This window comes from Fistularia commersonii, chromosome 26 (genome assembly GCF_037954325.1).
Source record: "Fistularia commersonii isolate RoL2024-O1a breed Wild chromosome 26, RoL_Fcom_v1.0, whole genome shotgun sequence".
Taxonomy (NCBI): Eukaryota; Metazoa; Chordata; class Actinopteri; order Syngnathiformes; family Fistulariidae; genus Fistularia; species Fistularia commersonii.
This window is the reverse complement of record NC_141309.1, coordinates 2,431,170-2,451,458: the sequence shown is the minus strand read 5'-3', so window position 1 is coordinate 2,451,458 and position 20,289 is coordinate 2,431,170. Positions and strand designations below refer to the sequence as shown.

The following is a 20,289-nucleotide window of genomic DNA, read 5'->3' as shown; positions in this document are numbered from 1 at the left end:
TGCTTGATGGGAGTCATTATTATGATGGTTTTCCAGCGTTACAGCCAAAACTGTGTCTCTGGAGCAATTCACCGCGTCAAAATCAAGTTGATGGATCTCTTCAAGATCTCACTGTGCGTCTTGTAATCTTTCCTCCAGGATTTCTGCATGTCTGAACGACTTCACACTCCCACAGCAACCCCCCCCCCCCCCCCCCCCCCCCGAACCCCTCCCCCCTGTTTGATTTAGCAGCCCTGTCCCCTAAATGTTATGTTTTCATGATATGATGTTGAAAGATTGACAGCACTTGTTACGGCGCGTTAATGTCAGCGTGACATATTGCACTCTTGTTATACTGCAGTCTCATGTACCATCACGCGGGTTCCTGTTGACACGACTTCCACCTCATCCTCCTCACGCTCTCTACGAACTATTCTGAGACACAAACACACACACACACACACACACACACATGCACACACACACACACCTTAACATGACAGTGATCCCAATGCCATCATCCGTCTTTTGTCTCCCACACCTCTACCTCCTTGTGTGTGTGTGTGTGTGTATGTGTGTGTTTACCGGTGTGTGTGTGTGTGCGCGCGCGCGGATGATAGATTAACGCGGTGTGATTTTTTTTTTTTCCCTTGCCTTTTTTTTTTTTTTCCTTGGATTTGCTGTGCGCTAGTAAATGGAAATTGTGACAAAAACCGCAGGGCTGTTATGAAACATCTCTGCGTAATGTGAAAACAAAATACGAAGCACAATATGCGATGCTGCGGATAAAGCTGGCTTAGAGTGTATGTGACAACCGGGGAAAAGTCTTAATATGGCAGGAAAATAGCCGTTCACCGCCTGGGAGTGAGATGTGAGATGAGGAGGTCAGAAAAAGCTACTCTTGTTTACATTTATTTTACAAACCTCTAAACAGCCGCACACACACACACACACGCGCGCAGGTCTGAGATATCTCCGTTTCTACTTTGGGAGCAAACACCTGGCTGTACAATACGGCGGTTAGATGCTGAATTACAAAGCACAGTCTCAGCAAGGTCACCCCGGGTGCTGCTGTCCACCCACCTCCATCCTCATCTCCGTGGTAACGGGAGGGTTTTAGGATGCTACTCTCACAGATAAATAAACTACGGCTACGTCTGCTGGCTGTAAAGAAAGCAAACGGACTTGAAATCGGGATTAGTCTCGCGTACCGAATCAACCTCCTTGATGATAAGTGCTTTCATCACGCGTTTGTTTATATAGTTATTAACCAGAAAACTGTCAGGGAATGATTATAAGTCTGTCTTTGTCACTCAGTAGGCTTAGAAGCTTTATTTCATCTGCCATTTTCCACTTAGAACAGCATCACCCTCTTAAATGAAGGTTCGGGTTTTACAACAGCGAAAGGACTTTTTTTTTTTCTCTCATTTTTTTTTTTTTTTTTACACCAGAACATGAAGGCAATGACAACAGTTTTTTTTTTTTTTTTTTTTTTTTTTTTTTTTAAACCGGGAAAGTCACAAATGTCCTTTTTAACATGATTTGCACATTTTTGTATTTTTGTATTTTTTTTTCCAGACCGCTTGTTGGTGCTGCGGTATCGCTCTCGATCTCGAACGGGGAGGAGTTTGCGGTGAAGGAGCGATGTTCGGATGGTTGAACTCAATTGGGGGTTTTTCTTGAAAGGGAGAAAACCGAGATGCGCTCATGCTCTGGAGGACAAAATGGGTGGATCCAGGGCCGGCACTGCGAAAGTAAATACCTTTCGGGTTCATGCACATAAGTATCAAATAAATATTCAATCCAGGAGCCATATAAGGAACTCAAGATATGAGTTGAGAAAAAGTCAATGACCCTCTTTACAATTTATCGACAGTATACTATTTGCAATTACAATATGTACAAACTTTGCACGATATAAAACATTTGAACAGGAGAACACACAGTAGTAAAAGAAGAATTAAATTAAAAATCACTTCCACGCTGAAGCACATCATGGTACAAATATGACTTCCTTTTTTTTTTTTTTTTTTTTTTTTTGTCTTTTTAGCTGATACTCAGTCACTCCAACTTTTAGAAAATGGTACAGTTATTCACAAGACACATACATTCACAAATCCCAAAATGTTTCTTGTTTTTGGTTTTTTCACATGACCGAACCCAGACAACAATCCTCACAGAATACATTCTGCAGAAAACGCCACGGCGATCATCACGTGCGGACGCCCGACTGTTATGTGATTTTTATATCCCATGCATGAACGCACGAAACCCTTTGCGATGGAAAGACCTCCGTACCCTCTTTGTATTCATCCGTCTTTTGGGGGGGAATCAAAGAAACACAAATGGAGGATAGGGAGCCGACTGATTTGCACCAGTACCGAGAATTTGGTGGTTTCAGAGACATTCAGTGACATGAAACATCGAATAAATTGGACACCAAATTGCTACCTAATCTCAACTAAACATTTATTTTCCGTGTTCGCGTTGCTGTCGCATCGAGACCGCCCCGACGCCGAATCCCGATATTTTTTTTTTTTTTCTGACTTTGAAATAACAATAATAATAAAAAAAAAAAAATAATCTCCATCGCCGGTGGTTATGAAAGACAAAAAAATACCATGATACATATCATGATGACTCAGATGCACGGGGGGGGGGGGGGGGGGGGGGGGGCGCGATTCAGCAGAGGATAAACAGACGGTGAATGCTCTCGTAACCAAATGCACTGTCATTTTTTTACACTTGGCCATCACGACTCGCCGCCCACCACGAAATCAAGAAAAATGCCATTTCGGATCGTCGGAAACGACAAGCTCGAGGGTGATTCTTCCTCTAGATAATGACGATGAAAAAATGATGTATATGCACATAGTTTGTCAGATGTTTAAGTACAGATGAAATAATTACAACCGAGATCGCCAAGCTGCTGTGATTCCGAACGACGGAGGGAATCGATGAACGGCCAATAAACGCGGATGACCGATCGATGTCTGGGGCTGCAGGCGGACTCCGATGGTGAAAGTATCTTTTAATTAATGAGCTTGAAAGAAATGGGTGTAGAAGAATAATAATAACTTCCAAGCTGCTGCAGAAACAGATAGGAATCCGACCGGGTATGCATATTGGTTTAAAAAAAAAATGAAAAGAAAAAAACAGCCTACACCGAGGTGCTTTAAGTCACACTGCAAACTCACGATGGCGGCCGTCACGAGAATAACGAGATAGATGTCCTAGTTGATTTAGGGACGCTCGGGAAGTAGTGTTTATGCAACGTCGGGCATAAAAATGCCGTCTTTCTGTGGAAATAGCAGTCATTTTTACAACGCGGCAGGCAAAAATAGAAAAACGCACATCTTATTTCGGGAGGAAAACCAATCAAAACAGGAAAAAGATGAAAACTGGCACTCGTCGCGCTCGGACAAAACCTGTATTCTACCTCCCAATCTCAACTTTAATCCCCTCCACCCCCTTTCCACTTCTCATTTCGCTGTAGCCCTAAATAAATTGAAAGGAGCAGCACAGCTCCCCCCTTCTGAAATAAAGAGAGTGAGAGCACAGACCCAGCCGCCCGCAGTGACCATCACTGTGCTCCTCGACACCCCGGAGTGCTCTCAGGTGGCGTCATCGTCCTCTTCATCCAGGTGATAGTTGAGGGTGATGACGGCGCTGATGAACTCGCCCAGCTCCACAAAGTCGGCGGTGATGATGTTGATGCCGCTCTCGCCGGGTCTTTGTGATCTGATCCACTGCATCATTCCAGGCAAGGCCCTGGGAGGAGGTGCAAATACACTCAAGGGGGATAATGTCAGGAAAGATATAGAGAAAGGATGACTCACGGTTTGCCGGTTTAACACAGAGAGAGGGGCCCGCTGTGACAAAAGATTTCTGTGGCACAGCATGGGCTGTCTGTTCGCCAGACACCAGTCGTGAGGATGACACGCTCGGTGGACATGAGCCGAGCACCGTAGGAGGGTTGCACTCCTGCGGATGCCGTCCCCGGCTTCCACACTTTAATGATGCCCAGTTTCTCCTTCTGGGGGCAGCTAGACCGCCCCCTGACATGAAGTAACCAATGGGTGGAAGGATACCGTATTTTCGGACTATTGAGCGCACCTGAATATAAGCCGCACCTGAATATAAGCCGCACCGGCCTAAAATAACGAAATAAATATATAGGCCGGACTTGTCCATAAGCCGCAGGTGTCCACAGTGTAACATGAGGTTTTTACACGGAAAGATGTTACACAGAAACATTTTTTTGTTTTGTTTTAATTAAATACATACCGGTGCCATCCACAAATACATACTGGAAATGTTTTTTTTTTACGAACAGTGCCTGTGACATGAATGATGAGAACAATGAATAACAAATAACGCGAGGAGAAGTCCATCTATCCATCCATTTTCTATCCTCCCTTTTTCCTACTCCAGCTGATCGCTATCTTGGTCTTCCTCCCCGCACAATAAAACCGTTAGTCGTCTTGTCGGCGTCGGATTTGAACGGCCTCGTCATTTCATCGGTGCGATGTGACGAGGCTAAATGTTTTAGTGGCATGAATTTTTTTAGCCCCCAAAAATCCATAAAGTAGCCGCATTGTTGTTTACGCCTTTTTTGTGAAAAAAGGAACGCCTTATAGTTCCCGACAGGCATGATTGAGTGAGTCCCCAGCTTAAAAAACAGTGACAACATTAGACGGGGGTAAAATACAGGCAAAACGGGGGGTAAATATATCAAAATCAATGGCAATGAGAAACCGCAACTTTTTGGCAGCTGGTCAAAACAAAAAAAGGGAAACTGGAATGAGGCCAGTAAGAAAGGCTTGGAGAAAGCTACAGTACCCAACATACCTGGATTTACTGCCTGTCACATTAGCTAAGATGTTAGTGCAGGTGTTTGTATAGGTCTTTGTTGCTGTTGGTCTGTGAGCTGTTGAATTAGTTGAATCAAATGTTCCCCGGAGCCTCCGGCAGCTGTGATATCACTACCCTTTGCGAGCAATCGCACTATGTACAAGGTACTGTACACCTGCAACCTACCTCTGGTTGGACGTGAGCGCTAATGCAAAACATTAGCTTTCTCGCTCACATGTACGTCTGTATAGACATGAAGAGAATGGGCAAGCAGGTTGGAACAGTTGGAGGCGAGAGCATCAGCCAGTACGAAAGGAAAGGTATGGAAGATGGACGTGTGAGCAGCCATATTGTCTGGTGTAGAGGTGTGGAGGAGCTAGATGTTCTGGAGTTAAAGTCCACACTGAGGTGGTTTGGACATGTACAGAGGAGGGATAGTGAACATCTGGTTTGAACTGCCAGGCCGGAGGTTTTGAGGAAGACCGGGGCAGAAATTTATGGATGGGGTGAAAAAAGGGCTGGAAGTCAGTTGGTTTAAGAGAGGAGAGGTTCATATGGAGGCAAGTGATTGGCCGTGGCGATCCCTGGAGAAAAAGAAGATGCAGCACATTTACATAAATGAGCACTGACCTTTCAGTGATTGTTTCTCTCAGTCCGCTCGCCACCCCCTTCATCACAGTGCTGGCTTTCGGTGTCAAAACTACCTGTGACACAAAGAAGGTTCCCTTCCTCCTGCAAGATATGAGCATACCGTTTTTATATCTCCCGTATTTTTTATTTTCTATTTATTGGACAGTAATGGCACCTGAACCAAATAACCGACTAAATCATTATTCACATGAAGCAACGCATGTTGGCTTACCTGCGGTCAGTGACAGAGGCCTGAAGGAACTGCACCAGCTTCTCCGGATCAGTTGTGTTTGCCCAGGGAGCTGGCATCATCTGACCGGGCCACAAGAAAGGAACCTCCAGGGCCATAGGGTGGTGGTAGAAGACCAGCACCTGGTACTCCTTCTCCCACAGATACTGCAGGGTCACCTGAGGGGAGGGGGAGGTGAGGGATAAAAAACTCGGATAAGGCTTTGCATAATCAACGGAAAAAAAGATGCAGAAACCAGTCAAGGAATTGATGTTGAAGAGAACCGAAAGCCTCGTGTACGCCAATGCCTGCATTTAGGATTCTGACACAACTCCAGATACTAAACACCATTCCCCTCCACTGCAAAGAATTGTACTCTTCGATGTCTACTAGTCATCCTTTTTTTTTTTTTTTTTCGTAATTTCTCTCTTCTACACCCACCAACTCGCGACAAGCTCCTCGAAGCAGCAGAGCACGACAGCCACCTTGACTTGGTATGGCGTGGGAGTTGTTGAAGGGTCGATGAATTTTGTGGCTGATTGGTGTCCCTTCGTTCGCTTTCCCTGCCTACACCCCCGCGCCTTGAAAAGGAGGAGGTGGAGTGGGATGTGACAAAATCAAAAAGGAGAGGCACCGTGTGAAAAACGCGATCCTCTACACCCTCAGCTGATTGGAAAGAACTTCCCTAATGTGATAATGTGGTGATAAAGATAATAATCGTTGATGTTCGATGTTGATATATCATCAAACAAGTGGGTGCTGATTTCAAAAAGAGAAAAAAAAAAATCTCCAGAAGGTGTCCGTGAGCTTCTGATCCATCTTACTGAGGGTATAGCGAAGGAAAACACTCAGGAAACACACATTATAATGTTGTGTTTCCATTAGCTAAATGCCTTGTAGGTAGCGGTGTGATGACACAGTCGGCGGGATTGCTTCTGTCGCGCTAACGGTAACCCGTAGCATTTACCTCTCTCTGAGAGACTGTGCATATCAGTGTTCAAAGGTGCCTATTTGACTCCATCTGGTTCTCCTGGGCTAAATCTTTCCGATTCAATTAGGAGCTGTAAAACAAATGTGAGGACAGATATGTTTGTGGCTCAGCTGTTGGAATAGGCAACCCTCCAGTCAGAATGTTAGCAGTTTGATTCACGTCTCCTCTTGTCCTTGAGCAACACCAAGTTGCTACCAGTTAGCGCCTTGCGTGGTAGCGCCGTTGCTATCGATGTGTCAATGGGTGAATGCAATCTAGTGTTAAGAGCTTTGAAATGGCAAAGTTTGAATTACCATAATTACTTTCATGTGCAGTCAATGTAAGCAGGAGCAAAAGCCCGTCATTTAGTTCAATTTTCAATGTTGTCTACAAGTTTGGTACCCAACATGCTAGTACAGTCACTCCTCGTTTAACAAAGATGATCCGTTCTTACGACCATGTTGTTCAGCAAATATAAGTAGTAGAAGTAGTATACCACATAGCCTAAAAGTTAAGCTACTGTCGCTGAAAAGTTACAAGTTAGCCTAGATTTTTCTGCTTGGATACACAACCTAGTCTAGGTGTTTATCTTTTTATTTTCTCTTGTATCTTATAAGTTTTTAAAATGTTCTTGTTATCTTATCTTGTACATATACAAAATAAAAGATAGCCTTCAGTTAAGGAAACACAACTTAACAATCTATGCTTATTTGGCATAGAAAAGTCTTGCATTGAAAAAAAAAAATAAAGGTAAACAATTTAGACATTTTTTTTAAATTAGCAGGTACAAAAAAGAAATAGAAATTTTACTTACTAGATGATGCCGGCTGTATCTCAGCGCTGCCAGTTGCCTCTGTCCAACTTATCGTAAACTGCTACCTTTGGACTTACGCACTCGACTGCGCTGCCGCTGTACTCGGCACATATACATGGACGTCGCAACTTCTAGAGATTTCCGTTAAATAAATATTGGTCAAAGTCGTAACACTCGTCGTAACTCTGAGTTAAGTGAGGAGTAACTGTATTTGGTTGTAGTTGCCGGTGTTGTCAAGCTAACTGTGCATGGCGTGTACTGTGTGGGTCTGATAAATGTCAAATACAGGAAGGGAATCCATTCATCCACTTTTGCATCTTTATGCACTTATCCAGAAGCAGGTGATAATAGCTGCTTTCGGACAGAAAAGCTCAAAGAAGGTAGTTCTAAGAAAATATCCACCTTGAAGTCTGTTCAAGGGACTTCCCTCCTCCAGGGGAACTTTTTAGTTTTGCATTTGTGCAGGCAGTAAGGGACCGCGGTAGGGACCGTTTTGACAGCATGTACCTTCAATGCCTATTTAGTATTTTCCTTTTCTTCCTGCACTGCACACAGTATGAAAACCCCTGCCGTTCGCTAACTCCAAACTAATTCGGCAAAAATGCTCATGTTACACCGCAAACCCTGAAAATCCCTCTAGCAGGCCACAGAGCTTGGACCTCTCCGTCGGCCCGTTTCCCATCGGTTCTGTGTATTGTTGACTACAGTAGTTTTTAAAAGATGGTGTACCCCAAGAGGTATCTGGTGACGGATGTGGCTTATGAGTTCTACCAATCACCAAACACCTACATCAAATCAGTCGTATGGAACTGTAAAAAGACCCTGCCTGGGAATAGAAGCTATGCTGTCAAGATGCAAGAAAAAACGGCCCAGTTCCTGAAAATGTTCTTGGGACTACAAAAGGTTCCCACAGCGTAAAATGGGCTAATGGCTGCAGGCTCTGTCAGGTCACCCAGCTCTTCGCTGTGTCTTTAAAGGGCAAGGCACACAACCATTCCCCTCATTTTGGTACATTTCCCCGGACTGATTCTGCAATTGTGTTTTTGTCCGATTCAGTGACAGAAACTGGATAAACATCGCCAGCCTGCGCTTCAGAAAAGCATCACGAGAGTGATTTGGGTGTCTTCGCTTTTTTCCGAGACGAGACCACGTCAGATACTGAATGTTCGCCGACGGGCCATTATAGCTGCCACTTCAGACATGGGTTTTGAGAAAAAGGGAGCAGAAAATGTAAGAAATAACGGGGATGTGTGGGTCGAAATCCCCATGATTAATATGCATGAACAATTTTGGCAAGAATAGACCGAAGCTGGCCTTTAGTAATTTCTCTGCTCCGCGGTGTAATTGGACAGCTGTCAGGTTAACCGTACCTCCTGGGCAAAGACGACCGGGCAGAGCTTCTCGCCAAACACCTCCTTCAACATGGCCACCAGTTTTTCGTGATGTAGGTTCTGCACACCGTAGAAGTGGTTGAAGTCCAGGAACACCACCTCTCTGGCGTGAGCTGACAGGAAACTACTGATCTGTTCCAGACCTTCTCTGACCTGTAGTAAAAACACATGATATGAACTTCATGCGTAAAGAAAAAAAGAACACCAACATGGCTACTGCAAGCGAAAGTAAGGTTTCTAATTGAATAAGAAGTAGAAGGACCGTGGCACTGAAGAGTCCGTGTGCAAAGTAGAGCTCATTGTCAGGGTCGCGAGGTTTGGTGGAGATGCGTAGGTCAAAGAAGCGGATGCCGGCCTCCAGCTGGCTGGTGAAGTTCATGGTCTGCGTTGCTAACCATTTCCTCATTAGTTTCTTGGCCACCGTGCCGAAAACAGAAACAAAGTTCTGCACCGTCTCCGGCTGCTCGGGGCCCACCGGAGACGCCTCGTCGATGTAGAAACTGAAGGAGTCGTGGGAACCTGGGGAGGAAAAAAAGCAGATTCCGAGTAAGGGTATCGGAAACGGCGATTAGTTTATTTCTGCGGCTGGACGGAGATGTGAGGACAGTGCGGAGAAGGCGGCCCGGTGTCATGGCAACTGCATAAGTAACAGCACCGCCGGTCATAAGTCAGAAACTCTGGCAATTTGTTCAGGCTTCCGGGCGAAACATCACCTTCAAACTGCATCATCTAATGTTTTCGTTCTGCGCACCCCGAGTAAATGTTTGTCCGCACCGTTGCAGCTGTATCGATCTGTGTTTCAGGGTTCTTCCCGCTTCTCCGAAAAGCTTGAACATTCTTTTGAAACTTTTTCTGTCTTCTCTTCGACGTGTAAAATATTCTTCCAGCAAATGCCAGTGTTTGGGTGTCGGGCTGGTCGAAAGAACGGCGCCTCCTGTAGAAGCAGTGATCAAAAACTAACTTTCATTACAAATAAGTAAGAGATTTTCTGACGGGAAAACATGCCGTTCGGACTTCCAGTCAGGAAATGTCAGCAGAGCTACAACGTCTCGACAATCGCAATTGTATTCGAGTCTCTGTAAACTCTTGTCAAGGCAGCTGGACTTAGTTTCTCTCCTTGAAGACGCTTCGTCTTTCATTCCAAGGAATTCTTCACAGAAGTTCTCTTTGAGGAGTGAGGGGGACGGATAGGATCAGGATCAGGTACAGCAGATGTTTCGGAGACAAAATCACGGGAGGTGATGGTGCGAGTCTGGGAAGGAGAATGCTGAGGTTGGAACTGCCAGGCAGGAGGTCTAGAGGAAGACCAGAGAGGGAGTTTATGGATGGAGATGAAGGAGGACAGGAGGTTAGATGTTGTGAGAGGGTTAGATGGAGGATGGTGATTGGAAAAGAACATACCTATCTGTACAAACAGGCTATTTCCTGAAAGAAATGAGGTATTTTAACTTTTCATTTCAAGAACATCGATCATCAATTATTACTCCATTATGGTCAGTAGTTGATCGGATGCTTCGACGGTTCTGTAGTTTGTCGTTTCCTCTCTGAAGGTCACTTGTTCTTCTTGCATGTTTGAGTCTCCGTGTGGATTCCCATGTTATGCACGATAGACTTCTTAATCCTCCTGCAGCTCTTGTCACCGCAATCAATTTCTCATCCTCTTTTTGCTTCGTTACTTTCCCTCATTCTATCACTCAGACACCAACACACACACATCCACACACACACACAACCTTAATCGACCTTCAGCCATCTGTAACTCCACTGCCAGGTTTTTGCAGTCATTCCAGAGTGACCGTAAGCAGAGTCGGCAGCTGGATCCCGAGGCAGGGCAGCAAACCGTGGTGCTACAAGCTGCACCGGACCACCGGGGTCACGGCAGAGCGCAGGGTGACCTTAACCAGCTGCAACGGCAAGCTCCGCGGCGGCAAACCGGGACTCGTCGTCTAAAGCGAAACAAACGGATAACAGTCAATGACTGTTTTCATTATTGATCTTTCTGCCAAAGATTAGTCGATTTCTCTTAATTGCTCTGTCCATATGACGGCGCACCAGAGGTGATAGAATGCTCCTCACGGTTAACTGAAGATGTTTAACCGTAAGTTAAGTATGACTTGAATGTCTAGCTTGCCTTTCTTCCCATTACATAGGACACCACGAATTAACCGAATAATAAATTCTTCCTAAATAGCTGAATGAGTTGAAAAGCCCCGCGCTTTCATCAGGAAACCAGAGGTCGGAAGCCTTTGATTCCAGCTCATTTCGCCAGTTTCATCACTTTACCGCGATACTTGGTTAGTTGTTGACACCGGCAGGTGACGATTCAACCAGTGATACAACGCGCAGATTCCTAAATGAGCGGGGTAATCAACGGCCGCAGCCCTAATTGTCTGCAACAGATCATCCCTGCTGCAGCGAGGCGGCGGCTGAATGTCAGACATGCACTCCGGGCCGTGGTTTCGAGGAATGTTCATCGGCTCAAAGGTTAGAGACACATTGCTTCGAGTCTCCCGGGGAACAATTGCATGACAGCGGCAGGGGTGACCGAGGGCGGCCATGTCTGGCAGAGAGGCGGTAACTGCATTCCAGCGTAGGTCAAGTCAAGCGCTTCAGAACCTTACTAATCATTTATTTTCTCTCCAAAACAACCTCTTCACTTCCATTACGTGCCAAGTCTCCGAGGGATTATATTCATTTTTATAAATGTAAGGAAAAGTTTAATTTCCTCTAAATGCACGACGTGGACGACTCATTACTCCTGCTCATTTATCTTTAATCACATGGGTCTCATACAACATTTGCTGGCAGAATGATTCATTTTTCTTTTTGCCCTTGGAAGCACTTAGTCAAATACTTATAGTCTGTGTATGTATGTATATATGTGTGTGTGTGTGTGTGTGTGTGTGTGTCTGTATAGATGTAGATATGGATATGTATATGTGTGTGTGTGTATGTCTGTGCTGTGCATATAAATGTAAATATGAGTGTATGTATGTATGTGTGTGTGTGTGTGTGTGTGTGTATGTCTGTGCTGTGTATATACATGTGTATATGAGTGTATGTATGTGTGTGTGTGTGTGTATGTGTGTGTGTGTGTGTGTGTGTGTCTATATAGATATGGATATGTATATGTGTGTGAGTGTATGTCTGTGTATATACATGTGTATATGAGTGTATGTATTTATGTATGTGTGTGTGTCGGATTTTAAGCAGATAAATACAGGAAAGTCTCTGAAAATTAGAATATTATGATAAAGTTTTTTATCTTCTGTAATGCAATTATAAAAACTAAAATGTCATACATTCTGGATTCATTATAAATCAACTGAAATATTGCAAGCCTTTTATTATTTTAGTATTGCTGATTATGGCTTACATCTTAAGAAAACTCAAAAATCCTATCTCGAAATATTAGAATATCATGAAAAAGTAATTTTTGTTTTTTTTAATTTTCTGAGACTGTCCTGTAGACGTGGAAACACTTGATTAAACAGACAAAGATGGGTCTGGGATATTTCTGCATTTATCACCGTCAGTCTGGCTGCACGGACATGTGAATGGTTGCATGTCTCTCCGATGACGTGAATAAGGAAGTGAATTTTTTTATGTCTCCTATATGATGCGTCAATGGATTTATATATATTGAATTTCTTCATATATGTGGTTCTGAGATCGACCGGCGACCCGCCCGGGGTGATCCCCGTCTCTGGCTGGTCGACGGCTGCTCTCGACTCCACCCAACCGTGACCCTGAAAGATTGGACGGTGCAAACGGTGTCTGTGTTTTGATGCGTCATTGCACGGCTGCCTCTCGAGTGCAGGACTTTTCCTCTCTCATCCCGCACGTCCGCAAAGCAATCACATGTCGGACTTGAGCAAAGCCATGTCGTACTGTTCACCGGCGGGGTCCGAACCCGGGGGCGAGAGAGAGACGGGATAAGGAGTGTAACGAGCTGACGCCGTGATAGCGGTGATTCGGTCGCTCGCGGTGACGAGGCTGATGGCGCCGGTGTCGGACGGTGTGTGTGTGTTACCTTCGGAGGATCGACCTGAGTTAATGAAGTCATTGTGCCTGAATGAGAGCGGGCCATTCAGAGGATAGCTTGGTTTATGCCCCCCTTTTTTTTCGCCATAAATCATCAGTGTGAACCACGGAGCTGGTCCAGATCTGTTTTAAAGCGCAAAGGAAAGGAGAGAAGAAGGGAGAGGAAGGACCAGATGAGCTATAAATAATACGAGAAGATAAGCTCCAGACTCCCCATCCTCTCGTCTGAACTTCCCTACATGTGAATTCTTCCCGTTTCCACTTCGCTTTGTCCTCTCTATAGTTCTAGCCGGGTTCCTGGTTTCTCTCCTCCCCATCGGCCGAACACGCCAACCACATACGAGGACGACGATGAATTATTAGACTTTCAGAATCAAGATAACCTCCCCGCCCCTGCTGGAAACTTGATTAGCAGCCAGCCACGAGGGACCGGCACGCTGCTGAGAATCCATACGGGAAATTTCTGCCAATTTTCCAACATATCTGGATAAAAGATTTACCTCAGCAAATGTGAAGTGGAGCTAAAAATATCTTGTGTGGTGAGGTGGGGCGGGGGCGGGGGGGGGGATTCAGACTGCAGATAAAATATTTGCCCTGCATGGTCTATATGGGAATCGATGCTCAACTGCGGCTACATGTACTGACGGGTGAATGTTCGCCAGATCAGACAGATAATCCCGGCGGTGAACTCAGCCGGTGGAGAGACCTTCTCGCTGTCCTTTCTTTCCTCCAATCTCCACATTTGATTTGAACGGCATAGGCTTAACTCCTGCCCTTCAAACATCTCGCTGTTCTACTGTTGTTTATCCTGCCATCTGATACCGCTCTTCCTCCTTGTTCGGAGCGTAAGTGGCAGCAGAGCGATCTAGTCGAGGGACTCGCGAGCAGATTCGCGGCTGAAAACCCAAGGTCTGTCTTTCCCCGCCGTCCTGAAGATGGCCCTTCTTTGATGGATTTGTTTTTTCTGTTTGTGAGATATCTTAACTTCACACAAGTGCCTGCACCCTTTTTCCCCCTGGCACAACATATGCTACCATTTAATACCTTTATAGCCTTCAGCTGCTATATTCACCTACTGAAACTGTTAAATACGTCTCCCCCCCCCGACCCGTTCATGCAAATCGGACACTTCAGAATAATCTGATTGTCGCTGGAGATGAGGTTACCGTGTCTGGAATCCGGCAAGAAAACATATTTACCCCGGGTTCATCGGGTTCCTCTCAAGGGTGCTACGTCTCAATATGAGCTGTGAATGGTCAAGTGAATGATTGTATGTCTATAATGTGTGAAGATGAATGGTCGCATGCCTGCAGGATAAGAGCTATAGATAATAAATGAATGAATGCTATGAATGTTAATAGAATTATGAAATGTTATGCACCTTTATATGAATGTACACAGTATATCAGGCCTCATTCGCATCAAAGGGCCCCAACCTCCCTCTGGGCCCAGACTTGTATGCAATAGTTTAATAATTTCCCCCGCTATTACTCACACACACACACACACTCACACACACACACACACACACACACACACACACACACACACACACACACACACACACACACACACACAGTGTCAACCAATACAAACTCCAGCCCACAGTATGTTACCAGATGAAAGAGAGGAGGAATCAAAGAGAGCCAATAGAAATCCACTGACACAGCAAAACGTCGGGTCGGGCTGCGAGATTTTCAGAAATGTCTAACTGCAGTTAATTTGACCGCTTTGGCAATTACAGTTTGATGTGCCGTATTAAAGTGCGGGGTAATTTTTATATTCTAATTCTCAAACACACACACATTAATGTGTGTGTCTCTGGACCAAAACCATATTTTTTGTTGCCCAGTGACTGAGCCAATGAAAGCAAAGTCCTGTCTGGCCGTCACGTCCCATAATTCCCGAGAAACTCCAAAAAAAAGGGTTCTACCCAGATGATGCGTCGGGAAGAAGACTTGAAAAACGAAGGCTCGGTGGTTTGCGCTTCTGCATCACCGCAAGCGTGGAGTCTCCACGTTCTCCCTGTGTCTGCATGGGTTTCCTCCGGGTTCCCCAAATTCCTCCCACAGCTCAAAAAAAGCAGCAGGTTCATTTGAGACCCCATTAGAGGGCAAGTGTTTCTGTGTCTATATGTTGCCCTCTGATGCCTTGGTAACCGGTCCAGGGTAAACACCGCCTGTCGCCCAATGACAGCCCAATGAGGGTCCAATAATGGCCCAATGATGGTCCAATGATGGTCCAATGATGGTCCAATGAGGGTCCAATGAGGGTCCAATGAGGGTCCAATGATGGCCCAATGATGGTCCAATGAGGGTCCAATGATGGCCCAATGATGGTCCAATGATGGTCCAATGATGGCCCAATGAGGGTCCAATGATGGCCCAATGAGGGTCCAATGATGGCCCAATGAGGGTCCAATGAGGGTCCAATGAACAGATGATCTAGGAGTTCTTCATGTCCAAAGAGGTGAAATTGGTTTTAAATCATTCTGGAAAATCGGGCAAATGGTGCATTTCCATCTGAGCTGCCCCCACTGATTCTCGCATGAAGCTGACAGAAGTTCTGTTTATCATTGAGGAAGTTCCCAAATTGTAGGACGAGATTGGGGAGCTAACGCTAGCAAACGGTAGTTTCTTGAAACGCTTTGAAACCGCTGGGAATAGAGCGACTCCATCGCGGCATCATGTAAATTAGTGTTGTTTCATAGAAAATCAACACAGAAGGAGAATTCGTTATACTTTCCAGTTGAGTCACATCATTTAGTTCAGAGATTAGAAATCTTTTTCGGTGTGTGTGTGTGTGTGTGTGTGTGTGGTCTCGACATGTGTCCAAAAAAAGAAGAGGAACCAACCCATTTAAATTAAGCAAACGCTGATCTGTGCAACAAAGATACCGTGGATGCCCTAAGGAAGAGTCATACTTCACCATGTTTTCATCCACGGCAAAATTTTAATTACATCGGCAATAGGATGTTTTCCACCCGTTTAAGCCGGTTTCATGGTGACATAACCACAGCGAGGCAGATCCTCCGGTGCCACACTTTTGCTGACCACCTCAGTCAGACAGTCTGCAGCACTCACTTTACAGGTCTAACAATAGCCGCAGAGAAGCAGCCATCCATGTCGTCCACGGATCAAAACAGGAGGGGAAATGGAGACTACTTCATCTTTGGCTCTAGAAATGATTTCCAATATTCAGCCTTCTCTGCGCTTCTTCCCTTCTGTGCGAAGGACTGGCTCCGGTCAGCGTGCCCCGAGGCCGGAGCGGGGAAAAAACTAGCAGGGCATCGCAAGCTTGACAAGAGACTACCATCATATCCCCTCCAAAAAAGGAAATAGCAAAAAAAAAAAAAAAAAAACTTTTCAGTAAAATAATAATATAAACTGGAATTTGAGTAAAAAGCATGCTCCATACTGCCTTAAAAAGTGAAATACAATCTGACCTCACATATCCAAGGCTATGAGTCATAATAACAAGAGCAACACTTGAACTCTTTTAGAATAGAATAGTAATGATAAAAATTCAATGTCATAAAAGATTAAGAGAAAACTGCATCTTCATGATTTACCTCCTCTCTCCTGCTCATGGAGGATTCGTTAGACCCTGGAGATTCGATTGGTAAATCGGGACCAGGTTCTTCTTCCTCCATCTAACCTTCTCCTCTCAAAACAACAAACTTCTAGCCCTCTTTCACCCCCATCCAGAAGTCTCTTCTCTGGTCTCCTCAGCCCAGATCTTCACCTCCTCTGTCCTCGTCCAAACCATCTCAATCTGACTTTATTTCCAGAACATCTAACATGGACTCCTTCCTGATCCCGTCCATCCTCTTCTCTCCAGACTTCCACATCTTCATCTCCGCCGCCTCCTGTCTTCCCAGTGTCTCCAAACCAGGCATGGCGGCTGGTTTTACCTCTGTCTTCTACACCTTCCGCGTGCATATTTAGGCTAATTTAAATCTGGTTTTAGATTCCCATAATCTTGTGGTCCAGGTTTCTGCATCACTTCTGACTCACACAATCTCCAGCCGCACAAGAGTATCGCACCAGAGCATGATGAGAAATGGTTGGAAGCGGGGAAAAAGCTGAATTGAAAAAAAAAATCCTCGCTGCTGTGAGTGATCGTCTGACTGATGCATCCGGGCTCTGAGTACTACTATGTTGGATTTCTTCCGATATATCCGAAACATCCTATTTCAGATGCACCTTGATTGGATTATCTGCCGTGCGGTTTCTCCTGGGCTCCACGGCTACACCGCCATATTACGATCAAAAATGGTCTCTGAACATTGCGATGTTTCTCTTTCGTACGCGCGAGCTCTATGATGGAACATTTTATCATCTATGATTGACATTTCACTCCCCCCTCATGCCGACAAGGAAAGTATCTCCGCTCGACATTTTTTTCCAGTAACATGACAAGCGCGGGGAGGATCAACAGACATCCAGTACCAGCCCGTTAGATTGATGTGTCTTTTATATCCTCATCATTATGTATCGTGGATACGTGTGTTTTGAGTGGATGGGTCTCTTCGGTAAACATTATAAATTTGACCTTTTAACCCCAAAAGTTTCCACACGCTGTCATTTTAAAGCCATTAAGCGCCGCTTACGGGAAACGATCAAGGCCGCTAAAGCTCTGCAGCGCTGGAGCGAAAGTCAACATCTGATAGCCTGAAGTGCATCTCTGCAACACCTTCGGTCCACCGTGAGAATGTGTGCCGCACGATACCTTACCTGAAACATGACAAAAAGTAATCCGGATACCTTCATTGTCTATTGCCGAGTTTTTTTGTTTTTGTTTTTGTTTTTTTTTTTATGCACGGCGGGGCCATGGTGGTCACTCAGAATAGACTGAGTTTGGCATTTTTGACAAGAAGGCGCTCCTTGCGCCGCATCTTCTCTGAACTGGGTCAAAGTCAGAAGATGCTGAGGAATGTAAAAGAAAATAATTTGAAAAAAAAATCTGACTAAACAAACAGAATATTATTGCTTATCCTCAGCTTGAAATGATCCAGCTCTCTTTTGATTTATTTTTTATTTTTTTAGCTCCTTGTCTGTCCCAGTTTTATTCCTGCATGAACAAATGATTTTTTTTCTCTATAATGTGGTCCAAGATGAGACAACAGGATTTGACGTAGAGATGCGCGACACGGTTGCAGAAACGGCTGGTTTTTTTTTTGTTTTGTTTTTAAAAATAGATTCCCACGAAATCCCAAAAACGATCAACTCATATCGACAAACTCGGCACGAACACGAGAAAAGACGAGGGGACGTTTACGGATTCTTTTACCCGAAGATGGGGCTGCGCGGGGAGCGGCCGAGCTGCAGGCCACGGGGCCAACCAGGAGTAATGACGCCTAATTAAATGGGACAGCGAGCTCCCATGCTGCCTCGGCGTGGATCCACTGTGGCGTAATAAGACACGTGATTCAGCAAAATCACAAGCATGTGGTATCTCACGCTGTGGATCCACGGGGAATTTTTTTTTGCACATGGAGTTGGCGCGGCGGCGGCGTGGCGGGCAGGTCTTGTGGCCGCACCCCGCTGGATGTGCAGCAGCACCGAGGCCATCTGCATATCATGCCATTATGTCATGTTTGACCTGACCGCACGGTGGGCTGTGCAGAGGCAGGAGGCTGAAGCCACCGAGGGGAAGGGAAGGGGAGGAGGGCACAGAAATGAAAGCTCTCTGAGGGGAGGTGTGATAATCACCGAGCAGCAGATATGGAATGAACCGGCTGCTTAATAATCCTGGCTTTACAAACCAGCGTTTCCCATTTTTGAGGAGAGTTGAAGGAGACCTGAGCACTGATTGGCTCAAAGGATGCTGTTTGGATGGGCAGCTTCAGCCCAGCCTTGGCCACCACCCCAACGCCAGAGGTCCCGAGGAAACACACGCACAGAAGCCCCGGCTCACGGTTTTATTTGAACTGATTCCTTCAAGAAAACGCGAGGATGCCGAATCATGCAGGTGTTTAAATGGGAAAAAAAAAAAACGCTCCCGTTGCGCAACAGGTTTGACCCCTTTGTTCCGGCGGAGGTGCGGGGAAACTAAAAGTGCATCGCGGGAACGGGACTTGCACGGATCAAAGTTTGCCACGCATTGCACGCAAACCACGCGAAACAGTCGGATCTCATTCGTGCACAGGCAAAAAACGCGGGGTGGCGGCGGCGGGGATGGTGATGATCGGGGGACGGGGGGTGGGGGAGTGGACGCAACCGCCGGACGCACTCGGGAAGCGGAGCACCTACCGGGGATGGCCAAGTTGGTGAGCGGGATGGTGTGCATGCTCCGGGGTAAACTTGCCATCCAGTCCGCGAACCGCAGGTCACTTCTCCCGCGAGATGAAGCCATGCTGCCGCCGCCGCCGCCGTGCGCAAGTCTCCGTTCTCCCGGACCGGTTCCTGCGCCAGCCTGGAGCGCGTCCCCCTCCCACCCATCCACGCTCTCTCCCTCCCTCTCTCTCTCTCTCTTTAGGCTGCGCGCGCACAAACACACACACACACGCACAAACACACACCCCTGAGCGGTGCGCATCGGCGGGTAGCACAATTATGGAAATGCGTATGGATGGATACACTTATGTCATCCCCAAATATGAGCTCATTCAAAGCATCCCCCCCCCCCCCCCTTCATCTCCTTCACTCCCCAAAATATGTTTTCCTCCGTGGATCTTCACTCGGAGGCCGGGATGTGTTTATTATTGAAGGGGCTCCACCGGCCGGAGGGACGGATTAGCCTTTTTTAAGACCGAGGTTGAAATCCATCGTCTGGAATGACCTACAGAAGCACGTCTGAGGTCACGCTCGGACGGCGGCGCCGTTAAAGCCACAGGAGAAACCACGCGGCTTCCGAATCTTCTTGTTTTAGCATCTTTCCATCTTCCTTCCTCCTGGTCTTCCTCCAGGCCTCCTGTCTGAAGGCGGTTCCAACCTCAGCATCCTTCCACCCGGACCTTCATCCTGTCCCCTTCGCTCACATCTAAAACCATCTCGCTCTAAACTTCATCTCCAAAGCATCTACCGTCTGCTTTTGCTCTCATGGACTCCTTCCTGATCCTCTCCTTCCACCTCAAACAGAACCTCCACGTCTTCATCTCTGCCTCTTGTCTTCTCTTCCGTGTCTCCAAACCAGAAAACACGGCAGGTTCACCTCCATCTTGACCCTCGGCACTCAAAGTCCTCCACCTTCTTCACCTCCACTTTCAGTAGCCTCATCTGCCCCGCTTAGGTCCCTCGCCGCTCAACTTCTCCTATTTCGTGGACCATAAGGTGCAACGGGTTATAAAGTGCATTATCAATGAATGGATGTATTTTCATACATAAGGTGCACGGCGTTATAAGGCGCATGATAACAAAACAGTCAGTTTCGTTGA

General features: G+C 46.0%; 1 protein-coding gene across 1 annotated transcript; it reads right to left on the bottom strand.

Annotated features, from left to right (window-relative positions):
- Window positions 1-1,284: 1,284 nt before the first annotated feature.
- On the bottom strand, window positions 1,285-19,380 carry plcxd3 (phosphatidylinositol-specific phospholipase C, X domain containing 3). The gene is made up of 6 exons (XM_086173433.1): window positions 19,166-19,380; window positions 9,130-9,386; window positions 8,847-9,020; window positions 5,696-5,871; window positions 5,464-5,565; window positions 1,285-3,750 (listed from the first exon to the last, which is right to left on the bottom strand). The coding sequence occupies exons 1-6, from the start codon at window positions 19,266-19,268 to the stop codon at window positions 3,594-3,596; spliced, it is 969 nt and encodes a 322-aa protein (XP_086029559.1). The 5' UTR covers window positions 19,269-19,380; the 3' UTR covers window positions 1,285-3,593.
- Window positions 19,381-20,289: the final 909 nt, after the last annotated feature.

Bases quoted from the DNA above. Each gene is read 5' to 3' on its own strand.
- plcxd3 (XM_086173433.1), bottom strand. From the start codon at position 19,268: ATGGCTTCATCTCGCGGGAGAAGTGACCTGCGGTTCGCGGACTGGATG. The intron at 9,387-19,165 runs GTAGGTGCTCCG...TTTCCTCCCCAG, and splicing joins CACCAACTTGGCCATCCCCG to GTTCCCACGACTCCTTCAGT. The intron at 9,021-9,129 runs GTCCTTCTACTT...TTTTTACTACAG, and splicing joins ACGGACTCTTCAGTGCCACG to GTCAGAGAAGGTCTGGAACA.